The following is a 25,992-nucleotide window of genomic DNA, read 5'->3' as shown; positions in this document are numbered from 1 at the left end:
GTCGGATTTGTGTACACACAATCAGACTTTCCGACAACGGATTTTGTTGTCGGAAAATTTTATAGCAAGCTCTCAAACTTTGTGTGTCAGAAATTCCTATGGAAAATGTGTGATGGAGCCCACACATGGTCGGAATTTCCGACAACAAGGTCCTATCACACATTTTCCATCGGAAAATCCTATCGTGTGTACAGGGCATAAGACTGGGATGCCATTAAAGTTCATGTGCGTGTAAAGGCAGGTGTCCCAATACTTTTGGCAATATAGTGTATCTTGCATGAAGCAAACCTCTGAGTGTTCTTTCTTCTTGTTCATTAACATTAACCACCTCCCTACTGCCCTTTTGTGTACAAAAAAAGAGAAAAAAATGTTGGGGAGATAGTTATCTATTTCTGGAGGGCCCTTTTTAACTGGCACTTCAGAAATAGCTCTTGGACGTCTAGTGTCCCCAATAATGGCTGTGAAATGAACAGATTTGCTTACTGGCTCATGGTACAGGACTGATGTGAGCAGCTCTGTACCATGTGATAGCTGTGATGACCAATCAAGCAACCACAAATAAAAAACATGTACTGTTCACATTGGAGAGCCCGCCCCTTCCTCTTTCAACAGAGGAAGGAGGAACTAATGCATTTTAACCCCTCACCTCCATCCTCTCACTGTGTGCAACTTGTACATTAACCCCTTCACCACCACCTCCCTCTGTGTATGATCATTGATGCTTCTGTATCTAGTACACCATTCCCAAGCTCCATCTCTAAGCCCAGTCAATACCAGCATGTTTCTTCATTTGCAAAAACATTGTGGCTAAAAAAGAGATGGCCAGCGCATTTTCATTTTATGTGTTATATAACAGATTTGAAGGGAAGTGGGTTTTTTTTTTTTTTCTTTTTAATTGTTGGTCTTTTTTCTTTTTATATAGTAAACAATAAACCACTGGTTATGAAATGCCCCCAAAAGAGCTATTGTCTCAAAAGTATGATATAAAATGAATTAGAGTACCATATTGCATGATGCAGTAATTGTCAGTCAAAGTATCAAAGCACTGATGATGGTGATGAATGGTTGTTACAGGATAGGGGAGTGATTAGTGTGAAATGAAGTTTTGGCATTAGACATTCTAATTTGATGTCCTCTCCTGTAGACATTTAACGCCAGCAATTACAGAAATGCCAGCTGCCCTGACGTTCGGTGTGTCTTCTACAAGTACGAAACAGAGGGCCTTGTCCTGACGAACATCTTCAACCTGCAGATTTATAACGTCTTTGGTTTCCTATGGTGCATTAACTTTGTCATTGCCTTGGGTCAGTGCGTCCTGGCTGGAGCATTCGCCTCCTATTATTGGGCATTCCACAAACCTAAGGACATCCCCTACTTCCCTGTCTCTGCTGCTTTTATGAGAACACTAAGGTGGGTCTGCAGATCTTCTGCACAGTAATACTACTCAAAAAAAAAAAGTGATATTTCACTTACCAACTTAAGAAAGTCCACAGGTAAGCTCTCCCTTGCATAGGTATTATCTTGTTTCTTTCACTGCAAAGTTTCAATCCCACTTGAAGACTAAGCCTTTTCTGACACTTTTTGTTTACAAATTTAATCAGTATTTTTTTGCTAGAAAATAATATAACTATAATTATAACCCCCAAACATTTATTTATATATATATATATATATATATATATATATTATAATGTGTGTGTGTATGTATATATATATATATATATATATATATATATATATATATATATACACGGTGTGTATATATATATATATATATATATATATATATATATATATATATATATATGAAGGCCAGTATAGTGGCCTGAATTTATAGGAGGAGCCCGGGGGGTATTTAACCAGCCCGCTCACCTGTGGTCTTTGTCGGTTTCCTGTGCGCGATATATATAAAATTTTAGCAGAGACCCTAGGGAATAAAATGGCGATCGTTGCAATTTTTTATATCACACTATATTTGCCCAACGCAATTTTTTTGGGAAAAATACACTTTAATGAATTTAAAAAAAAATTGTTTTGTAAAATCTGAAAGATGATGTTGCGCCAAGTAAATGGATACCTAACATGTCACGCTATAAAATTGCACACGCTCGTGGAATGGCGACAAACTACGGTACTTAATCTCTATATGTGCTCTTTAAACATTTTAATAGGTTATCTGTTTAGATTGACTTACATATGCGTTCGCTTCTGCGCGCGAGCATGAAGGGAAGGGGGAGCTTTACATTTTTATTTTTTTTTTGTTATTTATTTATTTTTATTTTTTTACACTGTCCCTTTTCATTTTTTTTGGATCACTTTTATTCCTATTACAAGGAATGTAAACATCCCTGGTAATCTCTATATGGAGATATCTTGGGTCAAAAAGACCCCAAATCTCTTCTTTACCTTTTAAAAGCAAAAGATAACAAAAAAAATGTTTACTTCCACCCTGTACCTGAAGTGACGTCATGAGGTCGCTCTGGTCCTCCAAGGCCATACAGGCGATTAAAGACAACCTGGAATCTGTTAACCTCTGTGACCAGCCGGCCAAACCGTCTCATCATTTCTTGGGGGCACCGGTAAAAACGGTAAGCCCAAGAAACACAGGCGAGTAGCAGGAGAGGGGGGACGTCGCCTCCCGCCGCTTCTGAAAGCAATCCAGGAGCTCATGAGCTACTCAGAATGCTTTCATTAGAAAGCCAACCGCCTGCTGAAAAAAAAACACAACATGTATATGATAGATTAGATATATATGTATTATGGTTTTGAACTGGATTTATTTGAACTGTGTTTGACACACCAAAGGCAGCAGCTTGTCATTAGCATCCCAGAGGGTCGGGTGTTATTTGTATTATATCTGTACACATGCCTTGCTTCGCTGCCACATCAAATATTAACCAGTATGGTTCCCGATCATGTGATCATTCAGCATTGTTAGCAATTCCCTGTCAGTGACCGCGTCTGGCGTACTCGCTGTACACAGAATTTTTTTTTATTTTTATTTTTTTTCTAAGGTGTCCTATTGTAACATATTTTTATGACTTGTTGATCCTGCCAATATGCCAGTGGTATTTTCCCACTTTCTGTCCTAAGGTGGCACCATGTTCACTGTGACAGAAAGAAAGCAATTTGGTAAAACATCCTTATGAAGGCGCAGGTTTTCAGCTGGTGCAGATCCGGTAAATGGCGGGTATTACATATCGCATACAGTATTTATCAATAACCACCTGGCTCTTATGTCTCCCCCAGGTATCATACAGGATCCTTGGCTTTTGGTTCCCTCATTCTCACTATTGTCCAGATGATCCGAATCATTCTCGAATATCTGGACCACAAGCTGAAAGGTAATCATTTGTCTTGCTGTTGTAACCTTTCCTGAGAAATATGAATAAGACCTTAAAGTGGAGGTCCGCCCAAAAAAAAAAAAATTAAAAACCAGCAGCTACACATACTGCAGCTGCTGGCTTTTAATAATAGGACACTTACCTGTCCTGGAGTCCCACGATGTTGGCACCTCCGCTGATGTTTCCATCAGCTGTCGAGTGCTGCCGCCACCATTGTGGGTAAGGGTACCCGGCAGTGTAGCCTTTCGGCTTCACGCTGGGAACCCTACTGCGCATGCGCAAGGCCTCCGCTCCTCTCTCCTATGAGGAGGGAGCCCCAGCTGTGACGTCAATAGTCGCGGCTGAGGCTCCCAGAAGTGGGAAAGGATCCCTATCAAAGACAGAAATCCTGTCCCCCTTCCCCCGAAAGGTGCCAATTGTGGCATCAGGGGGGGGGGGGGATCAGATTTTGGGTGGAACTCCGCTTTAAAGTACATCTAAAGTAAAAAAAACTTAAAAAAAAAACTGGATAGAGTATGGGAGGGTTTAAACGCCGTCAGACTTTTTTTGGAACCCGTGGAGAGAATTTCCTTGAGTTTCCTGTCCTGCAGAAACAAGAGGAAATAAGCGAAAACCGTCTCCAAAATAATAGAAATTCCATATTGGTTGTCATCAGAACAAGGGTCCCCATTGGAAAATGTTCTCTCTATTCTTGTTCTGGTGACAATTCGTTTAATTTACCTTTACCAACTCTCCCGGTGACAGGCGAAAGGTTGAATGTCCCCAGTGGGGTCACAGCAATGTAAGCCTGACGGGTGTTCTAACCCTTCCTTACTCTATTCAAAGCTAAAGATTTACCTTTAAATGATATGGGTTAATTTTGCTGTTTATTTTTCATAGACTTGTAAAAAAACAAAATTCCTTGAGATTGGTCAGTGGTTACAGCCTCCCTCTCTTGTACAATGATTGGTGGAAGATTGTGTGCTGCCAGGAATTTCATTGCATGGTGCTGAATTTCCTGACAACCGGGGCGGCCTTTGACCAATGATACAGTAGTCACATAGACGTGACCTGTTTTGTATTTTCTCTAAAGCCACATTTTTTAAAGCTGTAGATAGACTGGGGAATGGTTATAACCGTGATCAGGTTTTACTGCCGTCTGTACCCTACTGGGGTAGCTTCACTCTCTCTGACCCAGGGACATTTATTACTGATATAAAAAGTGATGGGAAATCCAAGATTGTACAATTGTCACTGGAACAGGAATAGAGGGAAAGTTTTCCAATGGTGACACATGTCCTGGTGAAACTGCCTAAGAGGGAATTTCCACTCACTTTCTGTTGAGTCTGTAGTTAAGAAGACCAGAGAAATCTCCCCAATGGGATTTTTTCAGCAGGAACGTAGAGGAACGCAGTTCCGGCACCTCCCGCACTGAATGTATGTAATGGCAAGGGGTGCGCTGCAGGGTCTGTTGATGCTGGCTGCTGGGGGGATCTATTGTCACTGGAGGGGATCTATTTTTGAAGGGGGGGAGTCTGTTGGTGTGCTCTGTGTATTTCTTCCAGTTCTGCGATCCAGTGTGAGACTCAGTAGCGGCCGGGGGCACACCACCCCTCGCTGTTGGTCGGGTCACCTGCCCCCCCGGGAGGGCTCTTGCGGTTGGTCATCTAGGCACTTACCCCATCTACGTTGCGGGTGGGCAGCGGCTTCTATCGTGTCTCCTCTGCATCACGGCGGCATCAGGATCGCCTATCCTTTCAACCAATTGGGTGACGGGTCTCAGGACCCGCCTCCTGATGGGCCAGGAGGAGGATCAGTGTGACAATATTCATTCGCTTTTGTCATACAACTGGGTGGTCTGAGTGCTCTGTGCCCCAAGCCCATCCTTTTTTAAAGCCTATTAGAGCCTCTGGCTCTAATCATGTGCTTCAAACCACCCCACCCCCACCCATTGGAATCCGTTCATCCTGCATGTAGATTAGGGGGCCGGACGCATGGATGGGGGGCTGCGCCCGCCACTGGTGAGACTTTTCCCTCCTGTAATAAAGACCTGTCACTGCTGCGCACTCTCCTTGTGCAGGGTGACTGGTCTTCTCTCCGCCCCCTCTAGTTGCATTTTTTTTAGGCAGCATGTAGTGGGTGGAGCCTGATGGGCCCCTCCCAAAACTCTTTTGGTACACACAAAGTGGAATTATTTCCTTTGTGGCTAATGAGAAATATAAAAACACTTTGTGCCCGGAGTTCAGCGTTAAGTTCAGGAAGAGTTATCAAAATGTGTTAAAGTAAATGTCAGTGATGTGTCACTGGTAGTATTGACATTATTAAACCAGTAATTGCTCATGTGTGTGTTGCCATTTCTGTCTACTAGGAGCGCAGAATCCTTGCATCCGATTCCTCATGTGCTGCCTGAAGTGCTGCTTCTGGTGTCTGGAGAAGTTCATCAAATTCCTAAACCGCAATGCATACATCATGGTAAGCTGACTTTTAATAAATTGACACTTACCTGTCCAGGGTGCCCGCGATGTCGACAGCAGATGACGAGCAATTACTCGGTTCTCGGCTGCCCCCGCCGCCATCCTCAGTCAGGGAATCGGGAAGTGAAGCGTTGCGGCTTCACTGCCCGGTTCCCTACTGCGCATGTGCGAGTCGCGCTGCGCGTCTTCACTGGTCCCCGTTGTGTTGTGGGAACTGTGTGTTTCCCAGAACACAACGGGGGGGGGGGCGGCATCTGTGGCTAGCTATTCCTGGAAGTGGGTGCAAACACCTGTATTATACAGGTATCTGCACCCCCCTCCCCCCTGAAAGGTGCCAATTGTGGCCTCGGAGGGGGGGAGGAATCCGATGAGCAGAAGTTCCACTTTAGGGTGGAGCTCCGCTTTAAATAGAATTTTCTCTTTTTAATCCAGAATTTAGTGTCACTTTTTTTTTTTTTCTAACTGTGTGGGGGATGGGCTCACTGGGACAACACAGAGATCGCTGTTGCTGATCACTAGGGACAGCAGATCCCCATGTTGCCCCCTATCAGAACGGGGATCCTCCTTGTTTACATAGGCAGATCCCTGTTCTGCCTCTCTGTACCCCGATCGCAGGTGGCCGGCGGACATTGAGTCGGAGCTCCCCTAGCATGCGCCGCCCACACTATCTCATGCACAGATCGATGTACAAGTACGTCGGTTTGCGCAGCCGAGCTGCCTTGCCGCAGTATATCTGCGGAAGGCGGTCAGAAAGTGGTTAAAACAAAAAAAAACAAAAAACATTAATGGTAAAAAATAGAAATAAAGTAATCAGCACAAAAATAATAGACATGGGGAGAAAGGGAAAGTCTTAAAGTGGAACTTCACTCTCCTAATCAACATTGTTTTTAATAATCCTTATGCTGTTACCATTAGTAAATAGATAGGAAAGTATATCCTATTTACTTATTCTAAACTTTTTTTTTGTACATTTTTTTAGTTACTTCCTGATTTCTTGCCTAGGAAAATTATGTCATACATCCCAGGAGTCTTCAGGAGGGGAGGAGGGGTTTTCTCAGCTAAGCACACTCTTCTGCATGCATGCTTGAGCTAAGGGCAGATGGATTCCAGGAAGTAAATGCTACATGAATCATCTGCCCTTACTCAAGATGGCCACAGCTAGAAATGCTAGGGGGTGTTTTTTGAAGTTATTTCTCATCAAAATAAAGTATGGAGACATAGATGGGTGGGGGAGTTTGCTTTGAATAATAAAATGAAATTAATTTGTGTTTTTGGTTTGTGGTGCTCAGGTGCAGTGAAGATCCACTTTAATTGGGACTTTAAAGTTTACTACAGAGGAACCAAACTCTGGAAGCTCTGTCCAAAATATGGCAGGTGGAGGGCAAAGGTCTAGTCCACAATACTATCTATGGTCTCCCTCAAGCTGATCTTTCTCCATTACTGACTTACTATGCCCTGTTCTGCACTGTGTCCCTGTGTGGAGGCGGCCATCTTGGTAGAGGCAGGGTTTTGGCTTCCTCATGTTGGAGCCTCCTGCATAGAGAATAGTGAGCAGCACAGGGACATTACCAAATCTCATTTCAAATCTGCTGAGACTAGCAGTCAGAGGCAGTGGTGTCTTTATCATACTGTGTAGATACATGTATGAGGCAGGAGGTACAGGAGAGCCTGGACCCACTCACATGCCAGGAAGTGCTCTGCTATTTTTCTGGAGGAATTCCAGACAAAAATCAACATTTTTCAGGGTACTACTTGGGCAATTCTTTATTTTTGGAGTTTAGGGTTAATTAGGAGCACATTTTAAAATTGTTTTTTTATATTAAAGTTGCATTAACTAAAAAGCATATGCAGAGTAAACGTCTCCCCTTTGATCTACTATGAATGAGCCAGAAATTAAAAGTTACAAATGTAGCAATAATAATGTTGCTACATTGTAATTCTTGTTGACCCTGCCGTCATTATTCTGTGAGTATAAGGCTGGCCATGCATGGTCAGATTTCGAAAGAATTTTCTTTTGAAAATCAGAAATTTTGTGCGTTTTGTGATCCCATGGTGCCACCATTGATTTAGAAATTCGACCAACTAAGCCTTCAATTTCTCCTCATGTTGCTACAGAAAAGAATTTGTGGCTGGGCATCTTCTTTTTTTTTTTTCCGTGAATTTTCTTTCTTGCGCATGCGTATTTCTTTTTCGATTACATTTCTCGCACGATTCTCCCATCATTGATTAGAAAATCGTTTGTTTTTCAAAAAATTTCCAACATGTCCAATTACGCAAATACGATGGCCGTACAAAGATCGGCTGTTGCTGCAGCCTACTAATGGTGCGAAATTCGAATGAAAAGAAAATTCTTTGTAAATTTGACCCTTGTATGGCCTGCCTTAGACCCATTTCACACTTGGGGGGGGGTTTTCAGGTGCTTTAGCGCTAACAATAGCGCCTTTAAATCTCCTAAAAAATGCCTCATCTCCAGTCCCAGTGTGAAAGCCTGAGTGCTTTCACACTGGGGCGGTGCGCTTGCAGGACTTTACAAAAGTCCTGCAAGCAGCATCTTTGGGGCGGTTTGCAAATGGTGTATACTCCACCGCCCCTGCCCATTGGAATGCATGGGCAGCAGCGCTACACGTGTGCTTTTAACCCCTTTTCAACCCCTTCTAGGGGTTTAAAAGCGCCCTGCTCCCACACCAAAGCGTCGCTAAAACTAGCGGCACATTACCGCTACCGCCCCCACCGCCCCAGTGTGTGAAAGGGCTCCAAGTTTACACAGGAGCAGCTACAGCCACTTCTGTAGTATATGGCGTGACATGGCTGTTAAAATGACAGCCTGGACTTGCCAGTTCTTATGACCAGAGAGTTTCAGGTGAGGTAGAGGAGCAGAACATGCCATGTACACCTTAACTCTTTAGAATGACGACTTTTAGGGTGTATATCAAACACCCCAAGTCCACAACTTGTTAATTACTGGATAAAGCGTAAAGCCCATGTATGTAAGTAACAATAATTTAAAAAGCACAAAAAACATTGTTCTGCCTTTAACTCACTTATGTTGGTGAATAATTTGTGTAATTACATTTTTTTTTAAATAATTTGATGGAATTTTCCTTATTTTTCCAACACAGATTGCAGTTTATGGAAAGAATTTTTGTGTTTCTGCCAAGAACGCTTTCAAGCTGCTGATGCGGAACATTGTGAGGTGAACACAGACACACACATGCGCTTACTATACTATGTTATTAGATAATGCTTCATTGTCTTTGCTGCGCTCTGTGCAGGGCCATGTGTCCCTGGAATTGATGTCTGTCATTGGCTGATAGGACCTGTGAGTAAGTGTGTGGATTGGTATGTTGTCTGTGACATGCATGAGATTTTTTTTTTAAGCATGCTTTTGTTCCTTTGTGTGTGCAGAGCTTCTGTCCGGCTTTCATGTTTGGCGTGTTTCAGGTATGCAGTTTGCATGTTTTAAGACGTTGGACATTTTGTAATTTGCGCTTTGGTCTTCACAGGGTGGTCGTTCTGGACAAAGTGACCGACCTTCTCATTTTCTTTGGGAAGCTGATTGTTGTAGGAGGAGTTGGTGAGAATTGTAGTTGATGTTCTTGTTTCTTTTGTCACTTTTTGTAGAGGGTCTTCATCATAGGTGCCACCAGCTTTATAGAAGCATTGGCGGTTATTTACTAAAACAGGAGCACACATAATCTGGTGCAGGTGTACATAATAATCAATCTGCTTCAAACTTTAGCTTGTTCAGTAAAACTTTAACAATAAAACCTGGAAGCTGATTGTTTTTTATGCAGAACTGCACCAGATTCTGTGTGCTCCTGTTTTTGTAAATGACCCCCCATTGTGTTGTTGCCAATCCCTACCAGACACGCTGTTCTACGTGTATTGTTCTCTCTCATTCCCTCCCTCCTACATGTGTTACTCTCCTCTATTTCCTCTGTCCTGTGTGTCTTGCACCCTCTCTCATTCCCTCCATCTGTCACTTACTCCCACTTCCTCTGTCCAACATGTGTCATCCTTTTACCATACCCTCTATCCAATAGGAGAGCTTCTACCTTTCCACATGCCCTCTTCTGCAGGTGTTGCCAGCATGCTCTATATTTAATTTCCCATGGTCTTCCTATTTTCGGGATGCCACAAGTGCTGTCACAATTCCTTTTGCTCTTCTCCTAAGCTACTGCCTTTTTCTACAGAATACTAATATCTTTCTCTCTTCACCACTACTGCATTTCCTTGCCCATTACTATGGACTGTGGGCTCTGTCAAGAAAAACCTATGTACCCACCAGGGGCTTCACCTTTATAAAATGTGGTGTTAACCTTTCCTAATGTGATGCATCTCACTTGATATACTTGGACTTTCAGAGCTATAATTATCCTGATTTACTGAACAAGCCCCATGGTGCCACCACACACCTTCACCCTACCAGTACTATAATGATGGAGGTTGTAGAGGGAATGGAACCTGGAGGAGGGGGAGTTTGAAGTGGCATGGTGCCAGCCGCCTCCATAATGCCCCAGCTGCCCCCATCTTTCTTTATCCATTCCCAATTCTTGTGTTTTTTATTCTTTTTCCCCTGTGTCCCTCTTCCCATCTTTTGCTGTGTACCTCCCAAATTGTCATGAAAAATTTCTCTCTTGCACTTCTCAGGAGTCCTGGCATTTTTCTTCTTTTCTGGTCGACTGCCAATTCCAGGTGATGCCTTCAAGTCTCCAACTTTGAACTATTACTGGATTCCAATCTTGGTGAGCATTAAAAAGGAAGCACAGTGAGGCTATGGCAAGAGGGATTGCGTGGGCCTTATCCTGTCCCAGACAGTCCTTGGTGCTTCATATCCATCACATCGTTTCATTTCTATACTCTCCAGAGGTCATTATCTGTATTGATTTGCATGAGGAATTGCTAAGGAAATGGACATGTCTGAGACAGTTCTCTTCACAGACACTTTAAAGCTGGCTACTCAATTTTCTTCTACAATTTTCCTTTAGATTTACCGAAACCATATAATATGAGGTCACACCTAAACACTTTAAAATTGTATGCAATCAGGCAGGCGCATGCACTACATAGTTGATGGTAAATCTAAAGGAAATTGAACAAGAAAATGTGTATAATACGTAGCCAGCTTAAAACAATACAAGGCAGTACACTCACAATCATATCTAACATTCATGGGTTTGAGTGGGACTCAATGTTGTGGAATGCTGAATGTTATTTATTTAGAAGGGACCAACTATAATACATTTTTACAGGAATCCTACATTAATATCAGTGACTACCCCAGTTTGGTTTTGAAATGGCCCATTTAATTGTGTACCTGTGATGGCAGGGAAAACAATACATTATGAAGGTGATTTAGAGCAAGCGTTAAGTGTTCATATGTTTCCTTGCAGACGGTGGTCGTTGGATCATATATCATTTCTCAGGGCTTCTTTAGTGTGTACAACATGTGTGTGGACACCCTTTTCCTCTGCTTCTGTAAGTATACAGGCTCATTGTTCAATATACTGAACCTCTAAAAATTATAGATGTTATCAACTGACCGCAAAGAGGTGCTCTGTGCTTAGCTCAAAGGAAACCTTTCCCTGTTGAAGCATGGTGGTGACCATTGCCGACTTCTCATTCTGAAAATGCTACTTGTCTGCTTCTGTCATGGTGACCCTCTGGCTTTAATACTTTGAGCCACGGACTCAGAAAAAGGATACAGATAAGGACTTTACTTTGCCTTTTCTAATATGCATACTTTTTTTTTAAGGTCATGGAACACTGAAGCCAGTAACAAAATAGTAAGATTAAAAATTTAAAGGCCAACTCTGGGCTCCATGCCCCCCTCGGGTTATAGTTTTATATGCTTTTTTTTTTTTCTCTACTTGTCTCTTTCTGAAGTCTCCAGACTTCTAATGTGGTGTTACAGGGTCCTCTCCCTCACAGCGTTGGGCAATCCTGGATGATGCAGAAAGTAAGGCTGATGTGATGACAGTGCTGCTTTCTGCATCAGTACACTGTTAGTAAGGGTCCCCGACACCCTGACACCCTACACTCAGGCTTCCAGTTTTGTAGTTCCAAATTAAAGGTGAATATTGCATCCAGAGCCGCTTTATTTTTTTTTTTACCTCTAGGGAGACATCCAAAAAAATAGACCAGTGTTGGTTTTTCAAGAGACATTACACAAAAATGCATTTGTGTATTTTGTTATATGTAAAATATTAGTGGTTGTAAAGGCAGGAGTTTTTTTTTGTTATCTTATTGCATTCTATGCATTAAGATATAAAGCCTTCTGTGTGCAGCAGTCCCTCCTAATACCTACCTGAACTTCACATAGATCCATCGCTGTTGCAGGAGTGTCTCGGCTGCCCAGGACTCCCCTCCTCATTGCCTGAGACAGCAGCGTGGCACAATTGGCTCTGTCAGTCAGCCAATGAGGAGAGAAAGGAGGTGGGCCTCCGTGTCTGAATGGACACAGGGAGCTGTGGCTCGGCTAGGGTGCCCCCACAGCAAGCTGCTTGCTGTGGGGGCACTCAACAGAAGGGAGGGGCCAGGAGCACCGGTGGGGGACCCGAGAAGAGGAGGATCGGGGCTGCTCTGTGGAAAATCTACTGCACAGGAAAGGGAAGTATAACATGTTTGTTATTTTTAACAAAAAAAAAAGACTTTAGTATCACTTTAAAATGCACAGTAAAGTAGGGAAAGAAAACAAATACTTTGCTCTATACTGCCTTTAAAAATTTACCTGGTGCTATTTTTCCACTGGCAGGATCAGCTGGCAATAAAACTGTTTTATGGGAAAAAACAAATACTGCTGTTTAGTGTATGTATACCTTCATTTTCAAAGTTTGGGAATACATTACGCTATCACTCAGTCAGCATACTGTTTACTCTTACTAATGTAGGAAGTTGAATCTTCATTAAACACCTGGTGATCCTGCCAGGCCCATTTAGTGCGAAGTACTGCCTAGCCACACTAAGCATGGTAGCAGATCTGTGCTAGCGTGGTCAGTTTGTGTCCCTGCTTCCTCCAACGGGACTTACAGTGCAGTGTGCCAAAGCACATCATACTTGTAATCAGCTTCTTTTTTTTTAACAAGAAAACCTGTAATCAGCTTCTAACATCACAGACTGAACCCCCCCCACCCAGCTTGATTGCCAACAGGAGATCTTCTTATGGAGTCTCTGCCCCCAGCTTTTGAAAGGATGAGAAGGTAGAAATTATGGAACTTCAGCAAAATCTAAAATACAAAAGCGACTTTGGAGGGTTTTCATAATGTTTTGTTTACAGAGAATAAATAAGAGAAGACGCTTTCATACTTGTCATTATGGCTTTAAACGCTGATGTCTTTCATCTGATTTAATGCTGGTGCCAGGCTGCATCATGTACATCCTTTTGATTTTACTCATAGTTCCTCTTTAATTTTACCTTACTCATAGACTTCATTGCTTTTCAATGAATGTTGATTTCACCCATCTCTACTTATCAGCAATGGCATCATCCATATTCCTTGAGCTCTGGTGCTCTTAGTTACAGATTATATTTTCTTTTCCAGTGGAAGACTTAGAAAGGAACGATGGATCTGCAGAGAAGCCATACTACATGCCTAAATCTCTCATGAAGATCCTTAACAAGAAAAATCGACCGCCTGAGGCCGAGGGTAAGAAGAAGAAGAAGAAATAATGATCGGTATTTTTCCGAACAGAACGGTTGCGGGATTTTCACCATTCCACACTCAGACTGACGAGAATCTTCCCAGTCTGTCCTGCTTCCTGGCTAGCAGGCAGGCTGAGAATTGCTGCTGATTTTATTTTTCATCCTTTTTGATTTGTATCCAGTGACCAATCACTTTTCTGGGGCTGGCAATAGTCAAAGTACCCCTCCTTTTTTTTTTTACATTTCAGTAGTGTCATAATCCAACAGGAAGGGTTTAAAGCCAGCTACGCGGGCCAATGAAAGGGAAGATCTGTTTACTGTTTCACCAGACCTATAAGAAGTTGAAATTGACCAAAGCCTGGGTCTTTTTGACAAAGAATGTGGTTTTTGCCAGCAACACAACATGTAAGGCCTACAGAAGCATATTAATAATCTAACAATATACACTATATAGCCAAAAGGTTTGGGGATACCTGACCATCACACCTGTATACATTTGTAGGACATTCCATTCCAAACCCAAATACATTTATATGGAATGATGGTTATAAGAGCCTCCACTCTTCTGAAAAGATATTCCAAAATATTTTGGAGGTTGTCTGTGTAAATGTGTGCCCATTCACCCAAAAAACATAATTTGTGAGGTCAGGTATTGATGGATGAGAACACCTGGCTCACAATCAGCATTGAAATGTATTTCAAAGGTGTTCTGTAGGGTGGGGGTCAGGGCTATGTGCAGGCCACATGGGTTCTTCCACATCCAATATTATGGAGCTGGCTCTGTACACAGTCATGCTCGAACAGAAAAGGGTCTTCCCCAGACTGTTACAACAAGGGTAGTAGCACACAAATGGTCTAAAATGTCTTTGTATGCTGTGGCATTAACAATACCTGTCACTAGAAGCACATGAAGTCTAAAATTTGAAGGGGAGTTCATATCCTTTTGGCCGTATAGTGTAGGTGATGGTCAGGTGTCCATTTTTGGCAATATGGTGGATCCACCTAAACAAGCCAATAACCTATTGATATATGCTGTAGGAGAATTCTTGAACATGGCCAACGTTTTCCTTTGGTCCCAAATGCTGTGATTTAGCTATGTGTGTTGGAGCGAGAAGCATTTGGCAAAGTGCCTCATTAATCTTCAGTGACCTCCTAACTGTGAATGTGGATTACACATGGCTTCCTGTTGTGCCTTATATTAATACGTTACAAGCAGTTGTCTTGTATTTTTTATTTCTCACTTGTTATAAATTTACTTGTTTCCTTGTATATTGGAAGACACATTTCTTGAGTGGGCCTTATTGCTCTAAGAGGCATTTGTGGCATTGTTGTCCTAAGCACTGGGAATGGCCACCTCCTTTGATGTAGGTGCATAATGCCTGATTTTAATGTAACGTGTACTACCCATTTTTTTTCCCTTTTATTGTGTATCTAAAGCCAAAACTGTTTTTTTTCTTTCTTAGTCCTGTTTTGCGTGGGAGGACTGGAATGTCCAACAGGTTTCTATTGTCTGTGTCCCCACTAGGAAAATTCAGCTTCTCTATTTCTCCTGGTGACCATTGTCATCGGGACAAAAAATGAGAGGAAATGTTAAAATTCAGAGTTTCCCCAGAATTGGAAGTAATGGTGATCTTGCCTAAGAGGTGATTTCTCTCCCACTTCCTGTTGTGTCAACAGAACAGAAAGTGAACTAAAAACTACCCAATGAGGCACAAATGACAATAAGAAAAAAACAGGGGTCAAGGGAAATTCAGCACTGATGCTTCGACCAAATGTACTACTTTTAAAAGAAAAGTATGGAGTTTTTTTTGCCCAAATCATACCTACCTAGGTGGATGCAGCATTGGACCTCCGCCAGCTCTAACACCGAGCAACCAAATACCGCCGATCGCTCGGTTCTCACAGCTCCCTGAGCAGAGACCTGGTAACTGTCAGTCATAGCTCTCCACTCTGTTTCACCCCCTCCCCTCTCCGCGCTCACTGGAGCGCTGGGCTGTGGATTGGGCGGGAGTGGCCGGCTCAGGCTCTCAGCAGCTCCCTGAGAGGCTGGTCCAGGCATCTGGGTGGATCCTGACCTTATTGTTGTGATCTTCCCCGAGCCTGGACCAGCTCTGTGACGTCAGCAGGCTTCAGCTGTGTGCTGAAAACGAGTCACAGGAATGAAAAACAAACTGAAATCCTGTAATCCATAGAAGTACAGCCAAATGAGCTTTGGCTGTACTTCTCCTTTTTTAAGTTTTTTTTTTTTTTTTTAATTTTGGATAGAATGGGACAGGTTAGAACTGCTGTCTGGGGCTTAATTATGGAGGTTTTCCCTGAATTTCTGTTCTAGGGACAACCTTTTGCCAGAGAGGAAGTGAGGGAAAATCTTCAACAGGGAAAGAGACAGTAATAAAAAAAGTTGACAGAGATTCTAACGTGCCCTACTTAAAGCCTTCACTCCAAGTTTCATTTAAAGTTAAAATAGTTCATTTGGACCAAGCTGGTTCAAACAAACTATTTCCATTACCAAAGAATGTACCCACTGTCAGGGCTGTATAAAATTGTTTGTAGCGCTGTATACATACAGTATACAGTGCTGTGTTCCAGCAACAGTACAGGAACTTCCGGTCCTGTTCCAGAAACAAAACTGCGTCAGGCTGAGTGCTGATCTGTCACAGCCAATCAGAGGACCCCTTTTATTCATGGATAAAATTACAAGGCTTCCTGTGAATGGCTGAACGGCACTCAGCTTGACTAGATTTTTTTCTGGGAGCAGGATGCCCTGTACTCCTTTCGGAACACAGGGCTGTATACTGTATGTTACACACCATTTTATACAGCGTTTACCGCAAGAGCATTTCTTAGCAAAAGGAAATTGTTAATTTGAACCAGATTGGTCCAAATGAACCATTTAAAATGAAATGAAACCCTTGAGTTAGGTTTTAACTAAAAAATATTTTTTTCTTTGTTGCTGTTTCAAGAGATTTTCCTTCACTTCTTGTCCCGTGCATAGGTTGTCTCTGGGACAATGAGTAATGCCGCGTACACACGGTCGGACTTTACGGCGGACTTTGCCCGGCGGATTTTTCGACGTACTTTCCGACGGACTTTGTGAATGAACGGACTTGCCTACACACAATCCACCAAAGTCCGTCGAATTCGTACGTGATGACGTACGACCGGACTAAAACAAGGAAGTTCATAGCCAGTAGCCAATAGCTGCCCTAGCGTGCCTTTTTGTCCGTCGAACTAGCATACAGACGAGCGGACTTTTCGACCGGACTCGATTTCAACGGATAAATTTTAAACAAGTTTAAAATCTAAGTCCGTCCAACTTTTGAGAAAACAAAGTCCGCTGAAGCCCACACACATCGAATTGTCCGACGAAATCCAGTCCGCCGTAAAGTCCGCTCGTGTGTACGCGGCATTAGGCTCGGTTCACACCCCTGTGACTTAGGATGTGACTTGTCAGACCCAAAGTCGCAGGACGTGAAATGCCATGTATATCTCTCTGAGAGCTGTTCTAATGGACACTACCGAAGTTGCTGACTTCAGAAAAGGCTCCTGCACTACTTTGATAAGACTTTTACACTCTCTCTGGCATTAAAGTCGTGTCAAAAGTCGGACTCCAAAGTTGCACTGAAAATTGTGCAACTTTGGATTTGGTTAGTGTGAACCAAGCCTAAAAGGAAAAATCTTAACTTGGCGAGGTTTTTATCCTTCTCTATTCTGCCCAAAAAGAAGGTTTTGGCTGTAGGTACACTTTTAATCCACATATTACATCTTTTTTTCTTGTTGACTATATAAAGTGCCACAATTTGGAATGTATTTCAAGTACCCTAATATACAGCCATGATTGGGAGTGAACTTTTCAAGATGGCTGTCTTACGGTGATCCCTAGATGCTATTAACAAAGAAATATATTATTTATATATAGGGAGAGCTATATCGATATGATGTTGATATGCTGTTTTATGTAGGGTTATCCAATGCTGTTTTTATTTCAAATCATCCAAGCAGGCCTTCATAGATGTATATTTTTTAAATAGAGTTCAGCAATGTCAAAATAAATGGAGGGCCATCTACAAAGCAACCAAAGGGGCCAACTTGACCCATAGATATCATTGGATTGCACTTTAGGCTGAATATAATTTTATATAGTATGTATGAACTGATTTTTATCAGCTGATTATAGTTTTTGTACCGAATCAGATTTTATAGTTTACATGCATGTACATAATGCTGTATATTTGTTTGTATAGATATACAGAGGAAGGACTATTTTATAAGAGCTAAATAAACTGATTAATAAAATGCCTGATTTCTGTTTTTTTTTTCACATATAATAACCATAATACAACATAAAATAATCATATAAGAGATTTTTTTATTTACAGATTTGTACCAATTACATCCTGGAAATACAAGTTATAAAAACATTACAAGAAAAGCTAATAGGCAGTTGGACCTCTCTTGTGCCGTCCCAACAACACTTTCTAGCGATTTCCATAACCATTTGCATAGACTATAGAGATGATCTGTGAAGTGTGTACGCACAGGCAGATGTCCTACTGATGAGGTCATAGTGAGCCAATTATGATGCCAGTTATAAGTAAATGCAGTTACATTTGATTTATTATCATAGAAAAGGGAGGTTTTGTTTTGTCTGTTCAGCGGGTGGAGTATAATAGTAAATACTTTTTGCACTCAGAAAGGTGGCAGTTATTGGTGCCAAAAGCCTGGTACACACCGCTCTTTTGGAACGAAAATAAACCTGACAGCTCCAGTCGGAGCCGATGTTAGTACAGCAATCTCCCCCCCACTGAGCTATTGTGTTCTGACAGGGGGACGGCCTCCCCGCCAGAACACTCCAGCAATGGCTAAGAGCCCTGATTGGGAGCCGGTCAGACAGGCTGCCATACAGAAGGGCCAAATGTCAGCTGGGTTTTTATTGAACCAGCCAATGTCGCCCGATATTTGTGTACTAGGCTTAGACCGTTCGAATCTCAGCTGGAACTGTCCAAAATTCAAAACCATGTATGGGGCAGGCTGCATGTACCAAGTTGATCGATCAACTTTCTGGATCTTACATGTGATTATCGCTAGCGGCAGAGATTCCCCTGTCAGCACTGTTTGTGTTGATGGGGGACTCACCTGTGGTTGCAGAAAAGAAATTCACACTGTGTAGGGCCTGCGTGAGGCATACAGACAGATGTTTAGATCAGTCTTTCTCAACCCCAGTCCTCAAGGAGCCCCAACAGTTCATGTTTTTAGGATTTCACTCAGATGAAACAGCTGTGGTAAGTACTAAGGCAGTGAAACTGATCAAATCACCTGTGCAAAATAATGGAAATCCTGAAAACATGACCTGTTGGGGCGCTTTGTAATACTGGAGTTTAGATGATCTGTGGACAGGAATCTATGATTATGCAATAAACTGCCCAGTTCCTACATCTACGATTATTGGAGGTGGGAAACTTCGATCACTATGTACAATATGTGCAAATATCCATAGCAGGCAGATCTGTACAAATAAATGTCTGGCACTACCACTGTTTGTATGTAAACCCACCATATGAGCAGGGTATATGTGATTAGGGCTTCTGACTGGTTCTGGATGCAGATAGTTTGTGCCCAGGGCTGGGGTTCCCTGGTTCAATACAGACCGGATGCAGGCAATTTTCCAGTCTGTGGACCGGTTCACACTCCTGCGATGCGAGAACCTGTGCAAATCCAGTACGGGTTCCCGTATCCCATGTCACCCGCAGTCAGTTCACACTGCCTAATGCGAACCGCTGCGGGTGTCAATAGAAAGTTAATGGCGCCCCCAAATAGATTTTGCATATCGCAGTGCCACCTGTCAATTTGGACAGGAATCAGATCGCATGCGATACGATTCTGGGGCAGACAAAAAAAAAAAAAAAAGGAACCTAGACAATTTTGGTCCGAATACGATGCCAATTCAGCCATACAATCTGTATGGCTGAATTGGCATCGCACGTGATCTGTATAGCAGTGCGGTGCAAATCACATGCAATGTCTGACATCACGCTGGTGTGAACCAGCATTGAATGTGGCCATAGCACAGGATGCTGCATTTATCAGCATGCAGCAACAAATCATCCATCTAATGCCTCGTACACACGACCGGACTTTACGGCATACTTGGTCCGGCGGACCGGAGTCCGTTGGACAATTCGATCGTGTGTGGGCTTCAGCGGACTTTTTCTCCCCAAAAGTTTGACAGACCTAGAAATAAAACATGTTTCAAATCTTTTCGACGGACTCGAGTCCGGTCGAAAAGTCCGCTTGTCTATATGCTAGTTCGACGGACAAAAATAGACGCTAGGGCAGCTACTGGCTATGAACTTCCTTGCTTTAGTCCGGTCGTACGTCATCACGCACGAATCCGTCGGACTTTGGTTGATCATGTGTAGGCAAGTCCGTTCATTCGGAAAGTCCGTCAAAGTCCACAGGACAAAGTCTGCCGTAAAGTCCGCTCGTGTTTACGCGGCATTAACGAGACCTTTAAACAGCTCTCTTGTCACAGACAATTGATGAAAAAGTCCATGCTTGTAGGGCATGGAATATCTGGTTAGCCCAACCAAATTATGGCTGCCATTTTCCAAAGTAGATTAGATTATAAAAGCTTATGTTTGATTGGTTCCTATTAGGGTTTTATTTGCAGCAGATTCACTACATGTCCTCCATTTGCAGCGAGAGGCAGATGCAATGATAATTTAAATCTCTGCTATTTACAGTGCTAAGAAACTTCTACTGCTGGCCCCTTTGGAAATAAAAAAAAAAAAAAAAAAGTACTTTTTAGACATGGTAAATTTGTGCTGGGCTAACCGAATACAGTATAACCCCAACTTCACTGTTTTGCTGACAATGTGATCAATCTATTCTAAACATTTTGGTTTCACTTGGTTGCCAACAAAGAGAGGGTAATATTAAAGACTACGCATTTACGCTTCTACATTTTATGTTGCGGTGCCTTTTTTTTTTTTTTTTTTTGATGCATCCCAATGAACGGTGCACCAAAAACATATCAATTGCATATAAGAAATTAAAAATCATTTGTATAGCCCCCCCATGTCAGCTTGAGGTTGGTAAGGAATGGTACAATAAGCAGCTTATCAGCTGCACAGAATTAGAGAAACTGTAGACAAGTCTTGAATAATAAAAAAAAAAAAAAAAAAACTGTGTGTTGTCCGTTAAAATCAATCACAAAAGTCCAGCTAAGCTTTCAGTTTAGATTAAATACACTGCAGGTACATAAAAACATAAAGGTAAAAAAAAAAAAAAAATTGTATAGAAAAGTCTATTGTCAGCATGCTGCAGTTTTGTGTGTGGAAGCAGTGATCTCTCTGCAGAGGTCATATATGCTCCCTGCTGACTCAGACCTATATAGCTCTCTAATCTGCAGCCCCTTTTATAATGTAAGGAAATGCTTAAAAAGACATGGATTGGTGCTTTGAAAGTTAACCGACAAAAATTGACAGTGTTAGGAAAGTGGAACTACATCCCAAACTACTGTGAATAGAGTAGGGGAGAATTTGACACTCAGCCAGGTGTTTATTGCTGTCTATGTCCCTGTTGGAGAGGATTTCTGCTCAATTTCTGTCCCAGTGGCAACCAAGGACAAGACGTAAGGATAAATCTCTGCAGTAGGGTCACAGAGCAATAAACTTTTTTTTTTTTTTTTTTTTTTTTGAATGTCGCCTATTTCCCTGATGAGTTTCATTTTCATTTAATTTCCCTGATGAGATTGATCATTGGAACAGAAAGTGAGGGTGAACTCTTTCAGACGGGGTACACGCATTACCCTGAGGCTGGGTTCACACTTATGCGAATTGGATGTGGGTTGCTCCGCATCCAATTTGCATGACAGGAGATTGTGCCCAGCTCTCAATGGAGCCGGTTCACAAATCTCCAGGGCGGTCATGGAGTGGATTGCACAGGAGTCCTGTGCGTCTTTCGCTCTGTTTCAGGTCCAAATTCAGCCACAAATTCGGGCCCGATTCGTCCCTGAAAACGGAGAACAGCGACGCATCGGACCCCTGCTGTGATCCGTATTAGGTGGGAACCCAGCCTGAAAGTTATTCTAATCCTTCTCTTCTGGGTTGGAGTTCCCCTTTACAAAGAGGCACATCTCACCGCTCAAAAGGTATTTACCATTCCATGAAACAGGAAGGAAAATATTACATATTATATCAACAAGCACCTTCTTTATGGGCTGTTTCTGTAACCAAAAGTATGACAACAGTGAAATTGCATTACAATAGATACGACCCTCCTAGGGAACTACAAGTCCCAGCAGGGCACACTAGAATAGGCAGTTTCCTGACAGCTGGGCATAGCAAGTTAGTACCCAGTCTTGGTACAGCACCTGACCAATCCTCTGCCTGGCGGTACACAATCACATGATCTAAGGCACCCAATGTAATGAGTCAGGTTGTAATAAAACATTCAAGTATTAAAAGCTTCAAAAATCCCTGCTATAATCACCATTATTAAAATATATTTCTATTTATTCCTAAGGCAATGATCGCTAGCATTTATCGTGTGTAGAAAACATTTCTCTTAAATAACCTCCATTTACATTTTAAAGGGGGAACACCCCCCTGCAAAGGAAAAAACCCTCATACATACATACATACAGTACCCAGCAGTACAGAGGTCATCAGATATCAAAGAATCTAAAGCCCCAGCAGGCCTGTTCCTGGATCCGCTGGTACCGCTTCAGCAGCTGGAAGGGAAAGTTTGCCAAATCCTGCCACTGATTAAAACCCATAGGAGGTTCCTCTTGCTTGCAGCTAAGTTGTCTCTGGATACAGATGCAAGTTACCTTTTGGTAGTGTGGATTCTGGCCTAACTGCCAGAACTTCTTATTTCCTGACTGCTCTGTAAAACATCCAGGCACAAAACTTGGCTCGGTCCATGATATCATAGAAATGAGACAACTTGCACCTGTTTTCAGACACAAGACAAACACAAAATTACACACAAACACCCTGAGAAGACGTGCACTCTCCTCCGCTGTTCCCAAGCTGTAGTAAGCTTATTTGCTGATCCCATTGTTGATATCAACATCAGCTGTTCCACTAATTAGGTTACCTATAAATATACCCTCTCCCTCTGATACCATAATGTGAGAAATGTCCCCACGTCATAGAAAAAACAGCATTATTAGTGTAATCTCCGGCAGTCACGTTCAACATATGGTCAGTTCAATAGAATAGAAGATGAGACTCGGCCTCGGTGCCGCTCATAAGTTTGCACACCCCTTGGGGAAGAAAAACCAAGGATGGCAGTCACTCTGTAATCCATAAAGGAAGCCTATTTGTGGCTGGTAAACAGGTCATAACATTGATGAATCCTCAGCAAAAATCGTACCGTGACCTGCCTGAAAGTACACAGAAAACAAAAATTAAAGACAAAGAAAAATGCAAAATTCAGCAATTAGCCTTAGCCAACCAATGCACCCGCTCCTAGACTAGCTAACAAATATAACCTTCATTCATGATAGAACTGGTTCACCCGACAACACATGCAGACCCCGGAAAGAAATTTGGAGGGGTAGCAGACCTTCACATCTTTCTCCTCTCACCCCCCACATTTATTTCAGAAATCTCTAACACCAGAAAGGAATGCCAGCCTCCTGCTAAGAAAAAAAAAAAGATGGCGGCGGAATGGGAACTGTTGAGCGCCTGCTTTCACAGCACTGGATTTCCTGGGTGGGCAGGTATGTCATTTTAACTCAACCCACAATACTAGGTGGGAGGGGTTTAAAGTGATTCTAAACCTTGATTTTTTTTTTTTTTTTTTTTAAACAACAAGCATGGGTTACGTACCTGCTCTGCACAATGGTTTTGAACAGGGCAGCCCCGATCCTCCTTTTCTGGGGTCCTCTGCTGGCACTCCTGGCTCCTCCCCCGCCCTGCACAAGCCACTTGTTAAGTGGTACCACTCCTCCTGCAGGCTCATTCCCCACTGGTTGCGTCCATAGACCCAGACAGCGGGACTTCCTCACCCTCATCATAGGATCAGATTCACAGCAGCAGGAGCCAATGGCTCTCATGGCTATGAATCTCCCCTGTGAGAAGGAGGGGGGGGGGGGGGGGGGCGTGATATCAGGGACACAGAAGGTTTTATACCTCAATGCAGAGAATGCATTAAGGCTTTAGATCCACTTTAGGATCAAAATGACACAGGGGGGTTTGGGTGCAGTGAAGTACCTCTTTAATATCCCCTTAAGCTGAAAGGTAAAACTGCACTAGGTGTTAGTAAAACAACATATCTTTGCAACTATTAAAGCAGAGGAGGAGGGAGGGGGAGCGAACTTGCGATCTACTTCACCACTCCTACTCCCCCCCCCCCCCCCCCCAGGTAAAACAGGTACCCGCTCCCCCCGAAAGGTGCCAAATGTGGCACCGGCGGGGTGGGTGGGGGTGAATCAGATAAGCGAAAGTTCCACTTTTGGGGGGGGGGGACTCAGCTTTAATGTATCCAGGTGAATTATACCTTGTTTTTTCAGGACAAATTGGAGTTTGTGCTATATGGTAATGGATAGCTTCTAATTTTGTTTCATTATCTACCCAAGATAGTAAAAAAATAATTTATTTTTTTAAGTTGAGCTATACATTTCTTGACCCACTACCAGAAAACTTCATAAAATACATTCTCTTACTCCTGACGTGCATTAAAAAGGTACCACATACGTGTGTGTTATTTGTCCCTGTAGTAGGGCCTAGGAACAGTAGTATGCAGTTCACCTTCACAGGTGATCACCGTGATTGGCTGTCAGTGATCACAAGATCAGGAGTCTATCCTACCAGATCCCGATTGTTATTCTGTGACTTGGAGTATCCGATGACAGCACAGGCACGGTGCTGGGGGGGCACCACTGAGCATGCTCATATATTTGGGAGCAGGAAATAAGGCTCAATCGCTGTGCTACCACATACATGCCTATGGCCAAATGGGGAAATATGGGAAGTTAATGTGGCCACTAAATGTAAAGTAGGATGTAGTGGAAGAACCAATAAAGACAGGTTGGGGCTCTCACCTTAAAGTGTGTCTCTCATCACACCGCTCAGGATCAGCCTCTCCTGAAGTTTCTTGATGGTCTGATCCCTACTGTGAGCATCTAGCAGCAGCTTCTAGTGAAATCAGAAAATAGAGCGATTAACATCACACTATACAGAATGCAACATGTGTTTCCCAATGATCCTTCCACTATTTATAATAGCACACAAAGCCTGCTCAGCTCCCACCCTCCCTCTGTTCTCATTTCAAAACTGCAGTGAAACAGTCAAAGATCAGTAAGATGCTGTTTATTTAATTGGATTGCATTACATCCGTCATTCTGGGGACAAGAAGAGAGGCTGACATTGCTGACCATCTGCTGAAAACACCGATTGCCTGGCTGCCATTCTGATCCAGTGGTAGAAGTACTTTGTGAGTCACAACATGATGCCTTTGGATCAGCAAGTTGAAGTTGAAGTACTGAAGCCACTGAATCAGAAGGACCAGTAGACAACTATCATTGGTAACTATCATTAATTGGCAGCCTTTGATTTTTTTTTTTTTTTTCTAAAGTTAGATTTTCTTTTAGGGCTCATTCACACTTTTCATTGTGGCAAAAAAATGCTAAATTGGCATGCATTACCTCAAGTTACCACAACGCATGGCAAAACACCTGTTGTATGTGTTCATTGTGAATGCCACCCAAATACATTGTATAGTAGGGATCAATGCAGCATATATACCATCTTATTAGAAAAAGGGTCATGTACATTGTTTCATTCATTGTGGTGCACTGACAGGCTGCCTTAATGCAATGCACATTAAAGTGTGCCATAATGCATGTGAGCACTACAACAGAAAGAGTGAACAGGCCCCTAATATTTACTCCTCCTCTCTACGGGTAATCATGAGAGCTTATTAAGATCCGCTTTAGGAGGAATGCCAGAAAGTGAGAACCTACTACAGTGAAATGTAATAGGGTAAGGCAAGGCTAGCTTCACACATGTCCGGCTGTGGTTTGCAGTCCGCAGTCTGGTGCGGTTTTGTTCACCAGTTCAGGTGCAAACTTTTTATTTGAATTCGCATCTAAACCAGACCCAAAATCGCACAGGACCCTTTTCAAAAATGGACCACGGCCACTCTGGACATGTGTGAACCGGCTCTATTGAAAGCCGGTCCGATTCACATGTTATTCAAATTTGAAGCGGTTAAAAATGCATCTGATCCACATATATGAACCGAGTCTTGCATCTGTATATATGAATGGGAGGCCATACATGGCTACACACATAAATCTAAAAATATGCTTAAAGAGGAAGTAAACCCTGATGGGTTTTACTTCATCTTTTGCTCCATGCAAAGTAAAAGCATAATGTGCTAGTACGAAGCCCGCAATGTTCCCACTGTTGGCCGTGTCCATCTTCACCCTTCCTTCCGGGGCCGTGGACTCCGGCTCTGTGACTGGCGGGAGCCGACGGTCACGGTATGGGCCCTGTAGAAACGGCTTTCTTCAGTGCGCATGCGCAGATGACGTCGGAGC

The 25,992-nt window shown here is 42.7% G+C and overlaps 2 protein-coding genes across 2 annotated transcripts in view; one reads left to right on the top strand and one right to left on the bottom strand.

The window, feature by feature from the left end:
- The window catches only part of SLC44A4 (solute carrier family 44 member 4), a 67,266-nt gene extending 49,531 nt beyond the window's left edge, over positions 1-17,735 (top strand). Inside the window, exons 14-21 of the mRNA XM_073598421.1 lie at positions 1,145-1,410; positions 3,250-3,344; positions 5,692-5,795; positions 8,917-8,990; positions 9,301-9,371; positions 10,448-10,542; positions 11,191-11,275; positions 13,339-17,735. Coding sequence (XP_073454522.1) covers positions 1,145-1,410; positions 3,250-3,344; positions 5,692-5,795; positions 8,917-8,990; positions 9,301-9,371; positions 10,448-10,542; positions 11,191-11,275; positions 13,339-13,466 — 918 coding nt within the window. The 3' untranslated portion in view covers positions 13,467-17,735. The remainder of the gene's footprint in view (positions 1-1,144; positions 1,411-3,249; positions 3,345-5,691; positions 5,796-8,916; positions 8,991-9,300; positions 9,372-10,447; positions 10,543-11,190; positions 11,276-13,338) is intronic.
- Positions 17,736-17,788: 53 nt separating this feature from the next.
- The window catches only part of LOC141107578 (uncharacterized), a gene marked incomplete at its 5' end in the record, with an annotated part of 37,207 nt that continues 29,003 nt past the window's right edge, over positions 17,789-25,992 (bottom strand). Inside the window, 2 exon segments of the mRNA XM_073598420.1 lie at positions 17,789-22,830; positions 24,493-24,586. Coding sequence (XP_073454521.1) covers positions 24,494-24,586 — 93 coding nt within the window. The 3' untranslated portion in view covers positions 17,789-22,830; position 24,493.

Source organism: Aquarana catesbeiana, linkage group LG09 (genome assembly GCF_042186555.1).
Source record: "Aquarana catesbeiana isolate 2022-GZ linkage group LG09, ASM4218655v1, whole genome shotgun sequence".
In the NCBI taxonomy this organism is placed as follows: Eukaryota; Metazoa; Chordata; class Amphibia; order Anura; family Ranidae; genus Aquarana; species Aquarana catesbeiana.
The sequence above is the reverse complement of the archived record's forward strand: the minus strand, read 5'-3'. Positions and strand labels throughout refer to the sequence as shown.